The 19,372-nt window shown below is 42.0% G+C and overlaps 1 protein-coding gene and 1 long non-coding RNA gene across 2 annotated transcripts; both read right to left on the reverse strand.

The window, feature by feature from the left end:
* Positions 1-3,353: 3,353 nt before the first annotated feature.
* Positions 3,354-7,926, reverse strand: LOC124269717 (heparanase-like). The gene is made up of 5 exons (XM_046704746.1): positions 7,809-7,926; positions 6,210-6,321; positions 4,935-5,044; positions 4,166-4,312; positions 3,354-3,584 (listed from the first exon to the last, which is right to left on the reverse strand). The coding sequence occupies exons 1-5, from the start codon at positions 7,856-7,858 to the stop codon at positions 3,404-3,406; spliced, it is 600 nt and encodes a 199-aa protein (XP_046560702.1). The 5' UTR covers positions 7,859-7,926; the 3' UTR covers positions 3,354-3,403.
* Positions 7,927-7,935: 9 nt separating this feature from the next.
* On the reverse strand, positions 7,936-14,221 carry LOC124269718. Its single transcript, XR_006896589.1, has 6 exons — positions 13,879-14,221; positions 11,255-11,400; positions 10,340-10,513; positions 9,082-9,255; positions 8,539-8,589; positions 7,936-8,006 (listed from the first exon to the last, which is right to left on the reverse strand). It is a non-coding gene; the product is annotated as an uncharacterized LOC124269718 (long non-coding RNA).
* Positions 14,222-19,372: the final 5,151 nt, after the last annotated feature.

Here is a 19,372-nt window from a genome sequence, read left to right on the forward strand (position 1 = left end):
CTGCATGTCCTTCATATTCTTCCAAAATGTCTTTGAGTCAGTAGTTTGGTTCACTGAGGTACATGTACGTTCATTGTTCACGCATTCACCTTGATTTCTTTTACATTCCTAGTTTGTTTCCAGAATCGTTAGAATTTCAGGCAATTCCTTTTATGTATGAACTCTTTCATCTTGTTATCCTACCTGGTGTATCAACAGGTGTCTACTGATTTTATGCAGAGCGTATTACATCAAGCGTTGCCATAGTTACATGTAGTGAACTACATTCTCACAGCGTCAAAATCATACAAGTATGTATGATCAAAAGATGTAGGATGATCATACAGCATAATAAATGATACTGCCAACGTTAGCCCTGACAAAGTGTTTGAGTGCTGACATAAGTGTTTGATTGCCCGTACGTACTCAACCATGTGAATGACGAATACTTAACACAACTCAAGTAGGCATTATCGTACCTCTTAGCTACTTTATCGCAGGAATATGTCATGAAAGGTTTGTGCTGAAAGAAAATGTTCAGTATGTTAAGTGCGGGCACATTAAATATGACCCGAGTGTCTGAGTGGGTAGTGAGTGGTAGAATATAGCTGGAGTAGTAATTGTTGAAGCATGAGAGTTCAACAGTAGCGTTTCTTTCAGTATAGCTGTACTTCCTCTTCTGTGTTGTCGTAGTGAGTGAGTGAGTTTGGTTTTACGCCGCACTCAGCAGTATTCCAGCTATATGGCGGCGGTCTGTAAATAATCGAGTCTGGACCAGACAATCCAGTGATCAACATCATGAGCATCGATCTGCGCAATTGGGATATGTGGCATATGCGTCAACCAAGCCAGCGAGCCTGACAACTCGATCCCGTTAGTCGCCTCTTACGACCAGCATGGGTTGCTGTAGATCAATTCTTACCCGGATCTTCACGGGTCTGTTGTGTGTTGAAGACATACTGTGCAGATATACATTAGATAGAATTGCATAGAATGATGTTATACGTCGGTGATACCATGTCACCTTGTGAGAGGAAAATATTTCTGAAACATTTACAATGTATTTATACCTGCAAGTAAAGCGCCAAAATTCGTAATATTATCAATGAATAATTTTCATAATAAGTCAGTTGTACGACTCTGATTACATCATGAGTATGTGTTTGAATCACTATCACTTAGAGATGACACTAGATGTGACAAGGGCATCACTTCGAGATGACACTAGATGTGACAAGGGCATCCGGCTCTGTATGGTTTTGTCACTTCATGTTTATTTTTGTGAATTCTTATGAATTTTATTTTGCGGTGTAAAGTTTCTTTTGAGCACTAGTTTATTTTAAAACCAGAGGACTTGAAATTATAACCTTGATAAATCGATGAATGTTATGGTGAGGTTACCACTGCAAACAACACATTTTTATCATGGAGACTTGAGGACTTTAAGACACGTTCTGCTGGCGATGTGCAACCATGATGACTAGCCACTGGTCAGTACATCACCCCGTACTATCACATGTTATTAGTCATCAGACCATATATGGTTGCACTTTAATGACATGCATGATCGATGCTCATGTTGTTGATCACTGGATTGTCTGGTCCAGACTCGATTATTTACAGACCGCCGCCATATAGCTGTAATATTGCTGAGTGCGGCGTAAAACTAGCCTCACTCACTCACTACAAAACATTTATCCACTTTAGTATCACACAAACACGCATGCGTAAATTGGTAATAATGTTTTCAACACATAATATACCAACCAACCCAAATTTTAAAAAGAGTCTATTGAAAAATGGTTTCTCTACAACTTATGTTTTGCCTTGAAACAATACAACATATTAAATATACACGATCAAGCTCCAGGCATACATATACCGCCCAGATCCTCATACACTTCCATTCATATCACAGACTCTTTAAACATTTCAAAAGTCTGATCTGATACCGTTTTCCTTTCCATTAGCTGTAAACACACCCAATGGCACCGAGAGTTCTTAATTTGTACCCTTCGGCTGTCAATATGAAAGGACCGTGTTTGGATAATTGTAGCCAAAAAGCGAGACAAACATGCTATATATAAGGAGAAAATCTTGAATGTTTATCTGCATGGACTAGTTTTGTGAACATACACTGGTGAGGTTCTAGGGATTGTTATCCTTAGGTAATAGTATTGATTTGCTGTCTTGGTAGATACGTGTTGTTTATATTGTCAAGACATAGACAATAATACAGGGCAGCATGGCCTGGGGATGGGCTCAACACACGAGTCTTGTCCCGAATGAGTGAGTGAGTATGTTTTTACGCCGCTTTTAGCAATACTCCAGCAATATCAGGGCGGGGGACACCAGAAATGGGCTTCACACACTGTACCCATGCGGGAATCGAACCCGGGTTTTCGGCGTGACGAGTGAACGCTGTAACCACGAGACAACCCCACCGCACCTTCATGTCCCGATAAAAACTATGTCCAGGGGCGGTATTCTTAAAAGGACTTAAGTCTAAAGATGACTTAAGTTCCAAATAAAAACTTAAGTTTTGACTTAAGACTTATGTTTTTTCTTAGTCATATTCACAAAAAGCATTGGATTTATGTTTGTGTAATTTTCGACTTAAATCCTAAGCCTGCTTTTAGCTAGGCTTAACTCTATGTAACTTTTAAGTCAGTTGACAAAAATGGCTGCCAGATATGCCAGTAGAAGAATTTACCGTCCAAGAGGTCACCCTTTTGAGGACTAAGCTAAGTTTTTGAAGTCAGTTTATGAAAACGAACTTTAGTTTCTGACTTATCTAAGTCAATTTTTAAAACCTTAACACAAAACTTAAGGAAAATCTAAGACTTTTTTAGAATACCGCCCCAGGTTCTAAAGGAACTGATGTCTCGAGCTGTCATTATGCTCTAGTATCCTTCTCTACTGATTTGTTCCATTGTTGATTAATAACGCCGCACTCAGATCATGTCCAGTCTGGACCTGACAAGTGATTGACATCATGAGCATGGACCTAAGCAGTCTGGACACGATGACATGCATCAAAACGGTCGCCCGATCCCGTCAGTCGCCTCATACGACAAGCATTTATTGCTGACCACTGAAGAACCACAGAACGGTTTTGTTGCTTTGATGAAGTTAATATCGATTACCTTTGACATTTGCATTCCCCCCTACCCCCACCCCTGTGTCTTTTCTTTGAAACTGAAACTCACTAAAAGGTATACTCCGACGCAAATTTCTGGTTAACGTCCGACTGTCCGGCGCGATGTCATGAACAAGAATCGCGCGTTAATTTACGTCAACGTAAGCGGCTGCAGTGTGCCTGACGACGCAGGCCAGGAAATCCCGAGACAAGATGAAATTTACGAATATAGCTGTTGTATTTATACTGCACAACCTTCAACAATTACAAGATCAAACTGTTGTTTCAGCCAATGACTGGTCCCTGGCTCTGTGACTTGCAGGCGGCGAGGTCAGCGTTTGGTACCACGATGAAGCCGAAGGAACGAGGAGGGATTGTCACTGACCCGGATGTGACTGTCTTTGGTTGTAGAGGTGGGATGACATTATTGGTATATGTGATGGCTTTACCATTCAATTCCACGACTCTAAAATATGAACTTACATGTGAGTGAGTGAGTTTTGGTTTCACGCCGCTTTTAGCAATATTCCAGCAATATTATAGCGGGGGACAGCAGAAATGGGCTTCACACATTGTACCCATGTTGGAAGTCGAACCCGGGTTTTCGGCGTGACGAGCGAACGCTTTAACCACTATGTTACCCCACCGCCCGAACTTACATGTAATGGCAACCGCACTCTTCTCTCCTTTCTCTCCACTGTCACGTGACAAATATGGTTTGGTTTTGTTGTTTATATTTAACGCCACATTCAGTTATATTCTAGATATAATGCAACGACCTTTAAATAATAGTGTCTGGACTAAAACGTCCAATGACCAACAGCATAAGCACGGATCCATTGGGATACTATGACGCGTCAACCAAGTCAGTGAGCCTGACCACCCGATCCCGTTAGTCGCCTCTTACGACAAGCACGGGTTGTTGAAGATCAGTATCAACCTGGATCTTCACGGATAAGTAGAACGGTTGTCTGGCAATGGCTCGATTAACATATAATAAGAAAGAGCAAACGGTCAGAAATTGGCTTCAGCCGTGACACCACTTACTTTGCCCTAAGGCTGCCATGTTGGGGGGTGAGCCAGAAGACATCCAGATGACCTTGACCCAGCATGTGAGGGAATCTCAGGACAGCAGAGTCGTTGTTAACGTTCATCGCATATACAGTGACGCTTCCGGGGTTGTAGTGGTACATGCTAGGGGTGGAACAAATCTTCAAGTCGAACTCTATTAACTCCATATGCTCTTTAAGACAATGTCACCTTCTAGACAGAACAACAGACCGAAACAAAATTACATCCTGAAATATCGAAATTCTAAAAAAAAATCGATATTCTTCAATGGATGTCCAGAACAAAATTGCTGTGGGTCTAAAAATATGTTACCTTTTAAAGAGTGTGCGGGTTAGGTTTTACGCCGCCATTAGCAATATTCCAGCAATATCACAGCGGGGACACCACAAATTGGCTTCACACATTGTACTCATGTGGGAATCGAACCCGGGCCTTCGGCGTGCCGAGCGAACGCTTTAAACGCTAGGCTACCCCATCGCCCCTGCCTTTCAAAGATAATACTAAATGGTTTCATGCATTCAGGCCTTTTGATGTTTATCACTGTACATATTTGCAATTATGTTTTTGCTGCAGAATTTAATGTTTTCGTGGTTCAATTGTAAATGGAATTCTCTGACACAAAATAACACCATAGAGTGAATGGGTTCAAAATTAATGTCATATCGACTGACAGTATAAAAACATATTGATGATTCGTGAGACAGTATACACCGAGGATGTATGGATTTATTAAATGCCCACCTACTTTTTAATCTTAGTGCAGTGAGCGTACACCCGGACAAACTTGGAAGGAGATGTGACATCGAACACTTTATTTCCAACCAGACGCTTGTAGAGCAGGGTCAACCAGTAATCCTTAATAAACAGGAATAATGCTCATGGCTCAATTTACATATTCAGGCTTATGGAATGTTGTTGCATTGTCACGTTGTCTCCCTCACAAAAACAAGCAAAAAGTGGCAATATTAACCAAAGGGCGTCAAGGCGACATATTTTGTCCTTGGAAATTGTGATTATGTCGCATTGTCGCCCTTTTGATGAATAAAAAATGTGTAATTCAAAGCGCGACATTGCGACAGTCCGACAAATGGCCAAAACGACGCTTTGTTGCATTGTCGCACTTTGGTTGATTTTGCGACAACGCCACAATGTCCCTTCTGGTATTCCATACAGGTGAGGCATGGACTCGGTCCACATGTACCAGATTACAGCGATAAAATCTTTTCCTATGCATCAGAAATCTCTTCCAACTGTGGAGTGGATTGTATGATTCAGATCAAGACCAGATGTTATGGGTCGCTATTTATATAGTAATGAGACCAGATGGTCGTGAAAAGATAAGCGTATCCGGTCCTATCAGAGCCACCTGTCAACAATGTCACAAACACATGCAAAGGCATGTTAGTCGTGATGTCAAAGAAACAGATCAATCAGACCTGCCGATTCGTATGAACCGATACTGGAGCCACATCTGTCACTTCACGACATACACTGCATAACAACCTTTTCTTGATGAACAACCGCCACCGTGGTGTAGTGGTTACAGCGTCCGCCCGGAGAGCAGAGGGTCGCGTTTCGATCCCCGCGTCATTCCAAAACACGTTAAGATATGGTACTTGTTGGTCCCTGACTGGTGCTCGGCGTTAATGGGTACAACAAGGACTGGTCGGCTCGGAGTCAGTTTGTGTCTGAGTGGGGTATTCATGCTTAACTGCGGCATCGTATCTCAGTGGGCTAGCACTATAAAACCAGCTTAAGTCTTGGCTAGTACAAGCAGCCACACATACACACGCAAGTACGTCGTCATATGAGCGAAATAATCTTAAGTACAACGTTAAATCCCATTTCTCCTCACCTCATGATCACCTCTTCTTGTACAAGGCGAACATAGTAAGCCGATTGGTGACTGGCAACATTTGCTATTGAACCAACGCCGGCTCTGAACTTGGTACTTTGGTTTGTCTGGTCCAGACTCGAGGCTGGAATAATTTTGACTGTAGCGTTCACAAATCATACTTACAGGGTTTGGGTCCATACTGGACTCCAGTACTCCATAGTTGCCGCCATAGAGAGACTGTCTCAAGACGCCTTTGATACCATACCTGGCACAGACGCCAAGCTTGTCCAACCATCTTCAAAGAAAATAAAACTGCGGCATTACCAAACTTTTGTTGAATTGATTTCATCATTAAATTTTCATCAGTGCTCACTTCGTCTCTAGTGATTCAGTTCAACGACTCATAGTCATTAAAATTAGGGGTTTTTTTCACACCGATTGAGTACAAATCTGTGTGAAGATCAGATGAGATCTCACTACGAGGTTGAGGTGAATTCCTGAGACATCAAGATGCAAGCTTCCTAAACCAACACGACTTAATTTCTCTCTTTACCAATTCCTTCGGAAATTACGATCTTGGCAAAACAGAAACCGTAACATGACATAACACTACTCGGAGGTAGTTTTGATCAAAGACGTCATGGCATTCAGAAGACATGTAAAAGATTCACAACGTACGAGGGGCGTCCGAAAAGTAGTTGGCATAACTAATATATTCTCGATGTCCAATGTTAGAAAAGCTTCCATTTTATTTTGAATGAATCTTTGGCAAAGCCATATCCAAAATTTCACATATGTGGGTAATGTGGTTGACGAGATAATAGTCATCACAACAAATTGGGGTATAACATTTCTTTAAAAATTGCAGAAAGTGAAAAACGATCTGTCATTTTCTACCTCTTGGAAAATGGTATGCCCTCAGAAAATATCATATGCAATATGTTCAGTATAGTATTGGACTTCCCGTCATGATCAATAGTCAATAATTTTGATTGCTTGATTTATATTTAGACGGGGTTGTGTTTAAAGGACACCCTCATTTTAATCTTTCTAAAACATTGTGAACAGATGTTCAAGCAGGCACGCACTGTTTACAATATATTGAGTGCTGACATTTGTGTGACCATTTAGTATTTAGTTTAAACCCTAGGCATCATGTAAGAATAAGTGTAAGCATTAGAATAATATATTATATCCTTATGATTACGTCATCTGAAAGAGCTTGGTAGTGTCTCCAAAACAAGTTCTTTCAGTAAACATCGTGGGGGTTGGGGGGGAAGCCACTTTAACATGAAGTTTGTGATGCATTTATTGCAGATTTCACGTTTTTTGGGGGGTACCAAGATAAAGAGTCAAACGAAATGGGGATCGTGAGGCTGGAACATGACAAAAGCAATTTGCTTGAGGTTGACAGATAATAAAACAGATAAAACATAAAAAAACAGCTGCATTTGAATAATTTTCTAGGTAAGGCCGACTACTTTTGGGACACCCCTCATATACTGTCACAAGGAACGTCAACGCTAATAGTATATTTTCCGAAAAAGTCTCATGAAGAATTGGTCCTCAACTCATAGTTGCGATATGTATGCTAAAAGAGGAGACTAATAAAATCGGGTGGTTGACTTGGTTGACACATGTCATCGTATCCCAGCAATTCAATCCTTAAGATGCCAATCACTCGACTCCTTGGTCCAGGCTATTCACAGACCACCGTCATACATTGCACAATGCTAAGTGCGGCTTTGGACAACAAATAAACAAAGAAACAAATATCCTCACAAAACCCAGCTGCATAAGCATCCGAGAGATGCAGGGCTCCTCCTGACCATGCGGTGGATGTCTCCCCAGCCACAGAGGTCTGACTGGGTGATAGTCGTTGATGAGATCTACATCGTGGATCATTCTGGAAGCCAGCTTATTGAGCCACCACAGGGACAGGAAGTCCCCTCATGGGCAGTATGGCCGTTGAAATAGTAGCTGTTGACAAACAGATGCTGACACTATCCATAGATGATAAATGATGTTTTCATGTTTAAGAAATTCTTTTAAAAAAATACAGCGGCACTTGCAGCTCATGGTAATACTGTCGTTTACATTTCAGCAAGAACAGCTAAATGTATGCTACAAATGTTGATTGCTTTCAAATTACAATTCGAGTATTTTCTGCATAAATACCACGGCCAATAAACTTGCTAAAATACACTGAAATCATAACAATTTAACAAAATGTGTCAAATTTGCACATGAGAGGAAATGTAAAATGCTGGTAACAGCGTAAGGTAAAATTTGAGTCAGACTATTGAACAAGCAGGTTTTCAAATATGGCTGCTTGATCAAATTTGGATTGTTGGAAGAGCATGGGTGGCTTCACAGGAACAGGTATTCGGGGGGATGATGTTTACGAACTCCGATGGACAAACATGGTACAGCATTAGCTCTGTCTTTAAGTGGGGAGGACAGTATATAAAAATTCGAAATTTAGAGTTTTTGAAATAACGGGAAAACGTACTGATGAATTGTGAGGACATCAACAGCTGAAGCTCCACCATGGCTGAGGAACCTGTACAACAGCTTATATTGTTATCATGAAATATGGAACCCCAAAGCATCAGGCCTTCCCTTGTCAACTAAAGCAACAAGATTACCCTTTGCATCAAAGCAACACACCTTCCCCTTTAAGGATATTCACGCATACCGGTAAGATGTTAACAGACCAATCTTAGCTTTTAACCAATTTCAGAGGCCCATGACACGACAGAAAGAACAAATTCTCATCTGCAATGACTGACCTAAACTCGTGTCCAATTGGAAACGTTCTATGTATATAGTAGCGCTACTATACCGCCATCTACAAAAAGAGAGTTAGTGAGTGAGGTAGTTTTAACGCTGCCTGGAGCAGTATCCCAGGTATGTCAAGGCTTTTCAGCATCATTGCGAGAGATAAGCACGAAGTGATGCTGTTCTTGGACGTCATCCCATTTGGTGAGACCCATCAGCACCATTACAAATATGATTTATTCCAACACAACCATGTCTCGTGCATTCTACCTACTCTCGCATCATTGGGTCCCGGTATCCGCCAAGGGGGGTCATGTCTGGACCAATAAGGAGACCAATAAGGATTTATAAGGGGATTTGTCCAGAATCTGTCGGAGTTCCGTGAAATCAGCGCCCATCATTGCCCCCGTGACATTTATCCGTCCATTCCGTACATACAGGTCCGGTTCTGTAGAAGGACGAGTGCAGGAAAAGAACGATAGATTGTGATAAAACCTGTAAGTATAAAGCTCTGTGATGGGAATTATGTATGGAATACTTTAAGGGACATTCTCGCGATCTCGCGATCTCGCATTCTCGCAATCTCGACCTTTGGAAACAAGCTGAAAATGCCAAAAGAGCGAGACACGAGATCGCGACAATATTAATGTCCCTTACAGTATTCCATAATCATGGGAATAATGATTGAGGCTTTTATTGGGGGTGGGACCGAAGAGTAATTATTTTGAGTTGTACATAATTCGAAGCTTAGAGCAATGTAAGGGTTCATTTCTTTAGCAGCATTTTTGGTCATTGTCAAAGTTTAGAAATATATGGGAATTGGGTATATTATACTTTCTAACATGTCATAAACAGTCAGTTGTGTGAGTGGAGTGGAGTGGAGTGGAGTGGAGTGGATTTAGTTTTACGCCGCACTCAGAAATATTCCAGCTATATGGCGGCGGTCTGTAAATATTCGAGTCTCGACAAAACAATCCAACAGCATGAGCATCGATCTACGCAATTTGGAAACGATGACATGTATCAACGAAGTCAGCGAGCCTGACCACCCGATACCGTTAGTCGCCTCTTACCACAAGCCTGGGTTACTGAAGATCAATTCTAAGCGGGACCTTCACGGGTCAGCACTTGTGTGAAGAACGCTTTCTTCTCACAAGATTATAAGCGTAGTCCTATTTGAAGAGTTCACCCACTGTCTCTTTTTTAACTTTTTTAACATAATTCAAGTCACTTTATGTCATCGTCAAATCATTTGATATAGTGTGTGTATCTCTCAATTGGACTCATCCAATTACTTTCAAGTCTCTAGAATGTCAGGTTTCGAGGTGATTCAATTAATCTGGTCGTCAGATTCGATGACGGTATTGTGTGTCATCGTAAACATCCAAAGGTTGTGCTCATAATATTAATCACGTGTTTGCCTGACTTTTTTACAGGACTTCGGGTTTAAGCAACAGATGAACACATTACCATAATGCAAGTAGGTGAATACCGAATTTACTTGAACAGCTTATGTATATATGAGTTCCCACCATTTCCAAGCTCCCAGCCGGCGATGTCGTAATGCTTCTGAGACGAGTAGGTCATCAGCAGCTCGGCATTCGTAGGATCCTACAGGTTATTGTTCCGTAGAAGGGCATTGAAGGCAAATATCAACTTCAGTCCAGCATTCTGTATAAATTCGTTGAGCTCTTTCCACCGCGTAGCTATAAATAGTCACAAATGGGTGAGGTGAGGTGAGGTGAGGTGAGGTGAAATAAGGTATAACGTCGTACTTAAGATTTTCTTCGCTCTTATGACGACGTGCTTGCGTGTGTATGTGTGGTTGTTTGTAGTAGCCCAGACTTAAGCTGGGTTTATAGAGCTAGCTCACTGAGATAAAATGCCGCAGTTAAGCCTGAATACCCCACTCAGACACATAATACTGACTCCGAGCCGACCAGTCCTTGTTGTACCCATTAATGCTGAGCGCCAGTCAGGGACCAACAAGTACCATATTTTAACGTCTTTTGATATGACGCGGCCGAGGATCGAACCCGCGACCTCCGCTCTCCGAGAGTCACAAATGGTGGAAAACTGCAGATATTTGTAACACTATTTGCTACTTACGGTGAGTGAGTGAGTGAGTTGGGTTTTACGCCGCTTTTAGCAATATTCCAGCTACATCACAGTTTTGTTTTCATATTAATGCTACACTCCGCGACACATGAGCAGATATACCAAATGTGTTGCAAAGCGAACATGTTTCTAAGCCTTGTCTCTGTACGTATAAGGAGACTTTGGGGTAGCCTAGTGGGGAATCGAACCGGGCCCTTCGGTGTGACGAGCGAACACTTTAAACATACCTGCGGTATTTCCGAATGTGGTTTAAAGGAACAAACATACAGAGAAAAATAAATGCAATCAAAGCATTTGAGTGCAAAGGTTGTGAAGTTAAATGAACTTACGTGTAAGTGTAAATGGTTGTCCAAGGGGAGGCACGTGCGTTACTGGACCGGCATGAGGGTCAAACACTAGGCTCTCTGCTAGTGATCCCCCAACTCGAATATAACAGGGAGCCATTTCTTTCATCAGGTTCAAGGCTTTCGGGGAGCTAATGAACGATAAGGATTAACAGGGAGCCATTTCTTTCATCAGGTTCAAGACTTTCGGGGAGCTGTTGAACAATAAGGATATAACAGGGAGACATTTCTTTCATCAGGTTCAAGGCTTTCGGGGAGCTGTTGAACAATAAGGATATAACAGGGAGCCATTTCTTTCATCAGGTTCAAGCCTTTCGGGGAGCTAATGAACGGTAAGGATATAACAGGGAGCCATTTCTTTCACCAGGTTCAAGACTTTCGGGGAGCTGATGAACGGTAAGGATATAACAGGGAGACATTTCTTTCATCAGGTTCCAGGCTTTCGGGGAGGTGATGAACGGTAAGGATATAACAGGGAGACATTTCTTTCATCAGGTTCAAGACTTTCGGGGAGCTGATGAACGGTAAGGATATAACAGGGAGACATTTCTTTCACCAGGTTCCAGGCTTTCGGGGAGCTGATGAACGGTAAGGATATAACAGGGAGACATTTCTTTCATCAGGTTCAAGACTTTCGGGGAGCTGATGAACGGTAAGGATATAACAGGGAGACATTTCTTTCATCAGGTTCAAGACTTTCGGGGAGCTGATGAACGGTAAGGATATAACAGGGAGACATAGCTTTCATCAGGTTCAAGGCTTTCGGGGAGCTGATAAACGGTAAGGATATAACAGGGAGACATTTCTTTCATCAGGTTCAAGGCTTTGGGTGAGCTGATGAACGGTAAGGATATAACAGGGATACATTTCTTTCATCAGGTTCAAGGCTTTCGGGGAGGTGATGAACGATAAGGATATAACAGGGATACATTTCTTTCATCAGGTTCAAGGCTCTCGGGGAGCTGGTGAACGATAAGGATATAACAGGGATACATTTCTTTCATCAGGTTCAAGGCTTTCGGGGAGGTGATGAACGATAAGGATATAACAGGGAAACATTTCTTTCATCAGGTTCAAGGCTTTCGGGGAGCTGATGAACAATAAGGATATAACAGGGAACCATTTCTTTCATCAGGTTCAAGGCTTTCGGGGAGCTGATGAACGGTAAGGATATAACAGGGAGACATTTCTTTCATCAGGTTCCAGGCTTTCGGGGAGCTGATGAACGGTAAGGATATAACAGGGAGACATTTCTTTCATCAGGTTCAAGACTTTCGGGGAGCTGATAAACGGTAAGGATATAACAGGGAGACATTTCTTTCATCAGGTTCAAGGCTTTGGGTGAGCTGATGAACGGTAAGGATATAACAGGGAGACATTTCTTTCATCAGGTTCAAGGCTTTCGGGGAGGTGATGAACGGTAAGGATATAACAGGGATACATTTCTTTCATCAGGTTCAAGGCTTTCGGGGAGCTGATGAACGATAAGGATATAACAGGGATACATTTCTTTCATCAGGTTCAAGGCTCTCGGGGAGCTGGTGAACGATAAGGATATAACAGGGATACATTTCTTTCATCAGGTTCAAGGCTTTCGGGGAGGTGATGAACGATAAGGATATAACAGGGAAACATTTCTTTCATCAGGTTCAAGGCTTTCGGGGAGCTGATGAACGATAAGGATATAACAGGGAGACATAGCTTTCATCAGGTTCAAGGCTTTCGGGGAGGTGATGAACGATAAGGATATAACAGGGAACCATTTCTTTCATCAGGTTCAAGGCTTTCGGGGAACTGTTGAACAATAAGGATATAACAGGGAAACATAGCTTTCATCAGGTTCAAGGCTTTGAGGGAGCTGATGAGCAATTGGCGTTATTTTTAACTCTGCTTAAAATGGTATTACACATTATATTACAACAGTACCGTGCAGCACGGAGTACCTCATGTGGGAGGAATACCACGCCAGTGGATATACTGGGAAAATTACAAAGATGGAGGAAGTAATAGTTTCTAGTAATAGTTGTATGCTCATGATGAGCAAATAGATAAGTCAGTGACGTGATGAAGTATGATTGTAGATGACCGACCACAGGGGTAAGGTTTTAATAATACCGCTCCGATTTGTGAGACATTTAGTCACTTGACGAGCCATGCAAAGTATGAGGCGTCGATTGGTGGTTTGAGGACCGTGTACACTCCTCTGCAGCTGAGCCAACGTTGTCGGCGGCCATGACGTTAACGCACGTCCACCCATCATATCCCATGTTTTCTTTTAATTGCTATCAACTAGTTTTAAATTGTATCTGTAATATTCTATTTTTTACACAGTCCATCGATGACAGGCTTCTAAATCATACGATATTCAGTATTTATATTCAAATTCTCGTCACGATATTGCTGAAATGTTGACCTTGTGACGTAAAATTTTAACTCACTCATATTCCATTTTCGATGGGGAAGGTCTGGACTGAGTGCTGGCTCAAGGAGGTTTGTATTGACGAGTCCAGCATTGTGAGACCGACCGTTGTCCTTATAGACAAACCGTCGACCAACACGTCTTGCAAGAGGACAGGGGACGTCACTCTGTCTTCCCGATTAACGCTTACCTGAAGTTGAATTTTCCCCATCCAACCCGAAGTAAGTACGTGTCCAACGTGAACCCGACAAACATATCATCAATTTCTTGCATGACCTTGTTCGTCTTCACCAATATGTTTTCTGTCGATAAAGAACTTGCCATTGATGACATCATTAACACAAGTGCAATTGCTATTCTCGCCATGGTGCCAAGCTGTTGGTACTAGAACTAGGTCCTTTGTGAAACTCCTTTATACACTTCATAATCTTATCACAGCTTTTACGTGTTTTCAAGGTGTGTAGTTGCTATATCTGTGTTACAAATGTAGGGTTGATAAGCTCATATATGTCGGCTATTGTTTATGATACAAACTGTTCATTATCAATGTGCGTGGCCAGTTGAACAATTTAGCTCAGACTAGATCCTGCCGGTGCAATGCAGTTATATCAAAACCTAAGTTATGGTCACTTCTCGGGCATCAAAGTTGATTTAAATTGGAATTTTACCTTAGATGTAAGCACCAACTTTCCAATCTTCGTGTGTATTACACACGATGCGGATAATATATATTTAATGGAGAACAATACAACCAATATGGTTTTAAGGTTTCATTACAGTTTTATAAATGGGATCGATGCTCATGCTGCTGATCACTGGATTGGCTGGTCCAGACTCGATTATTTACAGACTGCCGCCAGAGAGCTGGAATATTGCTGAGTGCGGCGTTAAACAACAAACAAACAAATAATTTTAACAAAGTGACCGCAGCTGTATACGACTATCATAAGTCTATGTGTTAGCAGTGGAGTAAGCTACGATCGCATTGTGAAACAAACTCTGGCAGGCTCTATACACTGAGACAGTGGTAATGGGCAGTGTGAGAAATAGCCACTGGCCCGCTAGCCCGTGGCTAGTAAAAATATAGTCGGGCCAGTAAATCTCCACAGTCACTGCCATTTGTTAAGTTACAAAACACTTGTAAGTCATGCAAGATTATGGCATGATACAAATGTTCATCATATTAGCAGCTTTGATGAAACTCGTGTCTACATTCAAATTTCGGGCTAGTGAATTAGCTTGTGGGCTAGTAACATTCCGGCATAGTTAGCCCGACTGGCTAGCAAATTTTGGAAACTATTTCGCACACTGGTTATGAGGAGTGTTGCTCTGTGTGGAGGCTGGAGGCGGTAGGGTAGCGCTAGTGGTTAAAGGGTTCGCTCGTCACGACGAAGGCACCTGTTCGAATCCCCACATGGGTACAATGTGTGAAGCCCATTTCTGGTGTTCCCCCGTGGTATTGCTGGAATATTGCCAAAAGCGCCGTAAAACCATACTCAGTCAGTCAGACAACATATGGTCAACGCTCATTTGACGCCGCCTCATGTTGGAATTCTCTTCCTCAGTTGATCCGTTTGTCAGGAACTCTACCAATTTACAAAACAAGCCTTAAAACCCATGTTTTCAGACAAGCTTTTCTTCCCTGAGTCTTCTCTCAGCTGTGCGCTTTGAGCATGCATTGAGCATAAAACTAGCGCTATACAAATGGACTGTTATGTTATGTTAAAATTGACAAAAGACACTCAAGTCTCAAGGACGTCCAAGTAGAAACACATCTACACTATCGATCACTCGTCCATCGTTTATCTCACTCAAATGATACAACCTCGACGAACCCATTATATATATAAATAAAAATGTACATACTTTAGAAAAGCTTCAGTGAGATGAAAGAAGATCCCATGACCTGTATCTTGGATACTCTGCATGTTTAAAACAACCAGCCTCACCGTATAGTATTTCCGCAGAGTACTCTCCGTTTAGTGTAAGTCGATGTCTAATAGTACTTGCTTTTATCGCATGCTAAGTGCCATATTCGAATATAAGAAGTTCGATCACTTAACATGAGATGATTTACAAAAAAGATACACCGTTCTATATCTGTTTGTCAAGACAAATTGTACTGTTTAAGGAGCCTTGTATCACACACATTTTTATTAAAACCACAGGCCAGTGTACGTTTCGTTGGCTCCAAAAATAAATCTTAACCCCTGACTATTCTGAAATACTGACGAAACCATCTTGACCGGTCATTATGGTCAAGGGGCAGCAGATTGTTTTGTCTATTGGTATCCTGTTGTCTTGTGTTCTGGGGCGCATCTTCGGCTCTGCTTCTCCTCACTACAAGAGGAGCACAAGACGGATATCTCCATGGCTGATGCTACTGCATCACAGATTGCTGCAGGTGAGTATTTCATGCATGGTATGCATGTAGTGAAGCAGATTTGCGTCCCTTAGGCGCGCCAGAATCCTATGATGGGGCTTGGCTCCCGATTGCCCGTTCTTGTGTAGTTGTTAGTTACTATGGAGACCGCCATGTTGAATATAAAATCTCGCCGACGAGATTTCGTGAGCCTGGCAATATAACACTTTCCAAACTACAACCTAACAGTTGGTTTGAAGTTTAACATAGTGCTCAGCGTAAATAATCGAGTCTGAACCAGACAATCCAGTGATCAACAGCATGAACATCGATCTACGCAGCTGGGAAACGATGACCTGTGTCCACCAAGTCAGCGAGCCTGACCACCCGATCCCGTAAGTGCTTCTTACGACAAGCATGGGTTGCCGAAGACGATCCGGGTTAGAAATTCACAATTCTAGCCCCGGATCTTCACGGGTTTTCGTTCTTGGAGTTTTCACCGACGTGGTTAACGTTTGAGACCTCCATCGCCTGGGGCTCGCGTTCAACAAAGTTGTGATATTACTACAAGCAATCAATAGTCCACCTTTATGACGACGATAGTCGAGCTCAAGATCCATGCCATGTGAGCAATCAACAATCAAACCCATTAAAACCCTTTTATTGCCACTATAGACTGTCGAGGATCAATTTTACCTCCGGGTCCTTCCGGGGGAATTGTAAGAGATGTGGTAGATGGGTAACAAGTTGACAGGCCCCCAACTATGACATATATAATCCTGAAGTGTTATGATAAGGAGTTACGAAACATTTCCATCAAAGTCAGATATGAATACAGAAACAAGATCAAGCGACACCTTCCTGCCATTTTAAATTGAGATGCCGATAAAGTACCCTACATGTATACTGTTCAAGGCTACAAATCCATCTCATCATTCATTTGCCATTGTTATACACGTCCATAATAGCTTGCTAAATGTGGCTGGGTTTGACATTCTCTCATTGTAATTAACAGAATCAATGCAGATCAATGTCAGTACCTGTAAATACTCGAATGTGGACCAGGTTCATTGGCTGGTGAAAGCACCTGTCTACTGGGTACGTAGTGAGTGAGTGAGTGAGTGAGTGAGTAATACTATGATTTTACACCGCTTTTAGCAATGTTCAAGCAATATCACCAGAAATGGGCTTCACACAGAACCAGGGTCTTTGGCGTGACGAGCGACCGCTTTAACCACTAGACTACCCCACCGCCCCCTATGAGTACGGCACGCACTCAATCTGGTTACGCATAGTGACCTAAGGGGAGTGAGTGAGTGAGTGAGTTTAGTTTCAGGCCACCTTTTAGCAATATTCCAGCAATATCAATACGAGGGACGCCACAAATACGCTTCACACATTGTGCCCATGTGGGGAATCGAACCCAGGTCTTCGGCGTGACGGGCGAAAGCTTTAACCACTAGGCTACCCCACCGCCCCATCTTGATTCGAATATTGTCTTATGCGAGTATTCATATTCCAGCTGTAATAAGCAGGTTGTAATATATTCGAGGCTAGGCCAGCCAAACTATCGGTAGATAAGGACACGTGTCTCCTTAACGAACATTGGTGTTAACATTGGTTTTCTATTGGTTTCTGTGATCATATACGTGTCCCACAATGTTGTCATATACACCCGGGGCGGTGGGGTAGCCTAGTGGTTAAAGCGTTCGCTCGTCACGCCGAAGACCCGGGTTAGATTCCCCACATGGGTACATTGTGTGAAGCCCATTTCATGTGTCCCCCCGAAGAGAAATTGCTGGAATATTGCTAAAAGCGGCGTAAAACCATACTCACTCACTCATATACACCCGCTGGAATCTGTTTCTGTATTCAGATGAGAGCAACTGAATATTTTCTGGCGTTCACGATCTGTATAAGTATGCATTCACCAATTATGAGAAGTTGTTAGACAGAAGATTTGACATTACTGTACTTCCAAACTTCTGAAAGCAACAACGTTTCTAAGAAAAAAACGCACCCCCTAAAACAAATAAAAAATAAAAAATAAAAATAATCATAATAAAAAAAGAAAGAAAGAAAGAAAGAAAAAAAATCTTTCTTAAATATACTGCCCTATAGCAACAATTTCGCTCGTTGTTCAAACCCAGGTTGAAAAACCCCATTCTTATTATCTTTCGCAATCTAGCTGCTTGAGGTAGGAGATGTGAAACAGACAAAAATACCTTACCTTAAATGTTTAATGAATGGAAAATGGAAGTGACATTTCTTGTTTATTGTCACACAATAATGATAAAGTTTACGAAACGTGAACGATAACATTGATTGTGAACCGTTTTCAGCCGATTAATGTTCAATTTGCTGTAAATTAATTCCGCCTTCTTTGTACGATGACCATCTCGGCTCTCAAACGTGCTGTTAACCTAGTCGACCGAGGCCCGATCTATGATGATGAAAATGTCATTGGTAACGGAACCCTCAACCCAAACTTACTATTGACTAGAAATAATTTTTAAAAATTATGAAAGTAGAAATCATTAAGTGTTCAATATTTACAACCTCTGAATAATTAATAAAGTGTATTGACGGAAGACAAAGTACACTTAATGTTTTCAAACATTGATTAAACAGTCGTGTGCGATACCCTGTTAAAGTCTGAATAGCAATCATCGTTGTTTTCATGAACACATTACACTTTGCTTGTAGTTCTCTATGCAAAGGGGGGGCGGTGGGGTAGCCTAGTGGTTAAAAGCGTTGGCTCGTCACGCCGAAGACCCGGGTTCGAATCCCCACATGGGTACAATGTGTGAAGCCCATTTCTGGTGTCCCCCGCCGTGATGTTGCTGGAATATTGCTAAAAGCGGCGTAAAACCAAACTCAGTCAGTCAGTCAGTCTATGCAACGGGGTCCCTGTACACTATCAAGTTGAATGTCATCGACTCACTGCAAAAGAGACGAACTCCTTTTCCGATAATCGATTGTGCTATTCCGACGTCAATTTTACCATTCTCTATTTTTTTCAGAATGCATGTCGTCGCACTCGTACCATGGTCTCAGAAACATCGGGACCAGTGTTCCAAGCTGAAACGACCACAGCTTAATCTAACTAGTCATGACGCCTCAGCTTCTTCCATTCCCGATTGGACCCTTCAGAAGCCATATTGAAAACCATTGTAAGGCAGCCTCACAACCATTGTTGTTCAATCTGTATTGTCAGATATGCGGCGTAGATCGATGCTCATGATGTTGATCACTGGATTGTCTGGTCGATTATTTACAGACCGCTTCCATATAGTTAAACATCAAACAAGCAAAATAAAAA

Source organism: Haliotis rubra, unplaced genomic scaffold, assembly GCF_003918875.1.
Source record: "Haliotis rubra isolate DU_JTF1 unplaced genomic scaffold, ASM391887v1 Scf147, whole genome shotgun sequence".
Classification (NCBI taxonomy): Eukaryota; Metazoa; Mollusca; class Gastropoda; order Lepetellida; family Haliotidae; genus Haliotis; species Haliotis rubra.

Bases quoted from the DNA above. Each gene is read 5' to 3' on its own strand.
- LOC124269717 (XM_046704746.1), bottom strand. From the start codon at position 7,858: ATGGTCAGGAGGAGCCCTGCATCTCTCGGATGCTTATGCAGCTGGGTT. The intron at 6,322-7,808 runs GTGAGGATATTT...TTTTCTTTGAAG, and splicing joins TGCTTATGCAGCTGGGTTTT to ATGGTTGGACAAGCTTGGCG. The intron at 3,585-4,165 runs GTAAGTGGTGTC...TTCATATTTTAG, and splicing joins CATGGCAGCCTTAGGGCAAA to AGTCGTGGAATTGAATGGTA.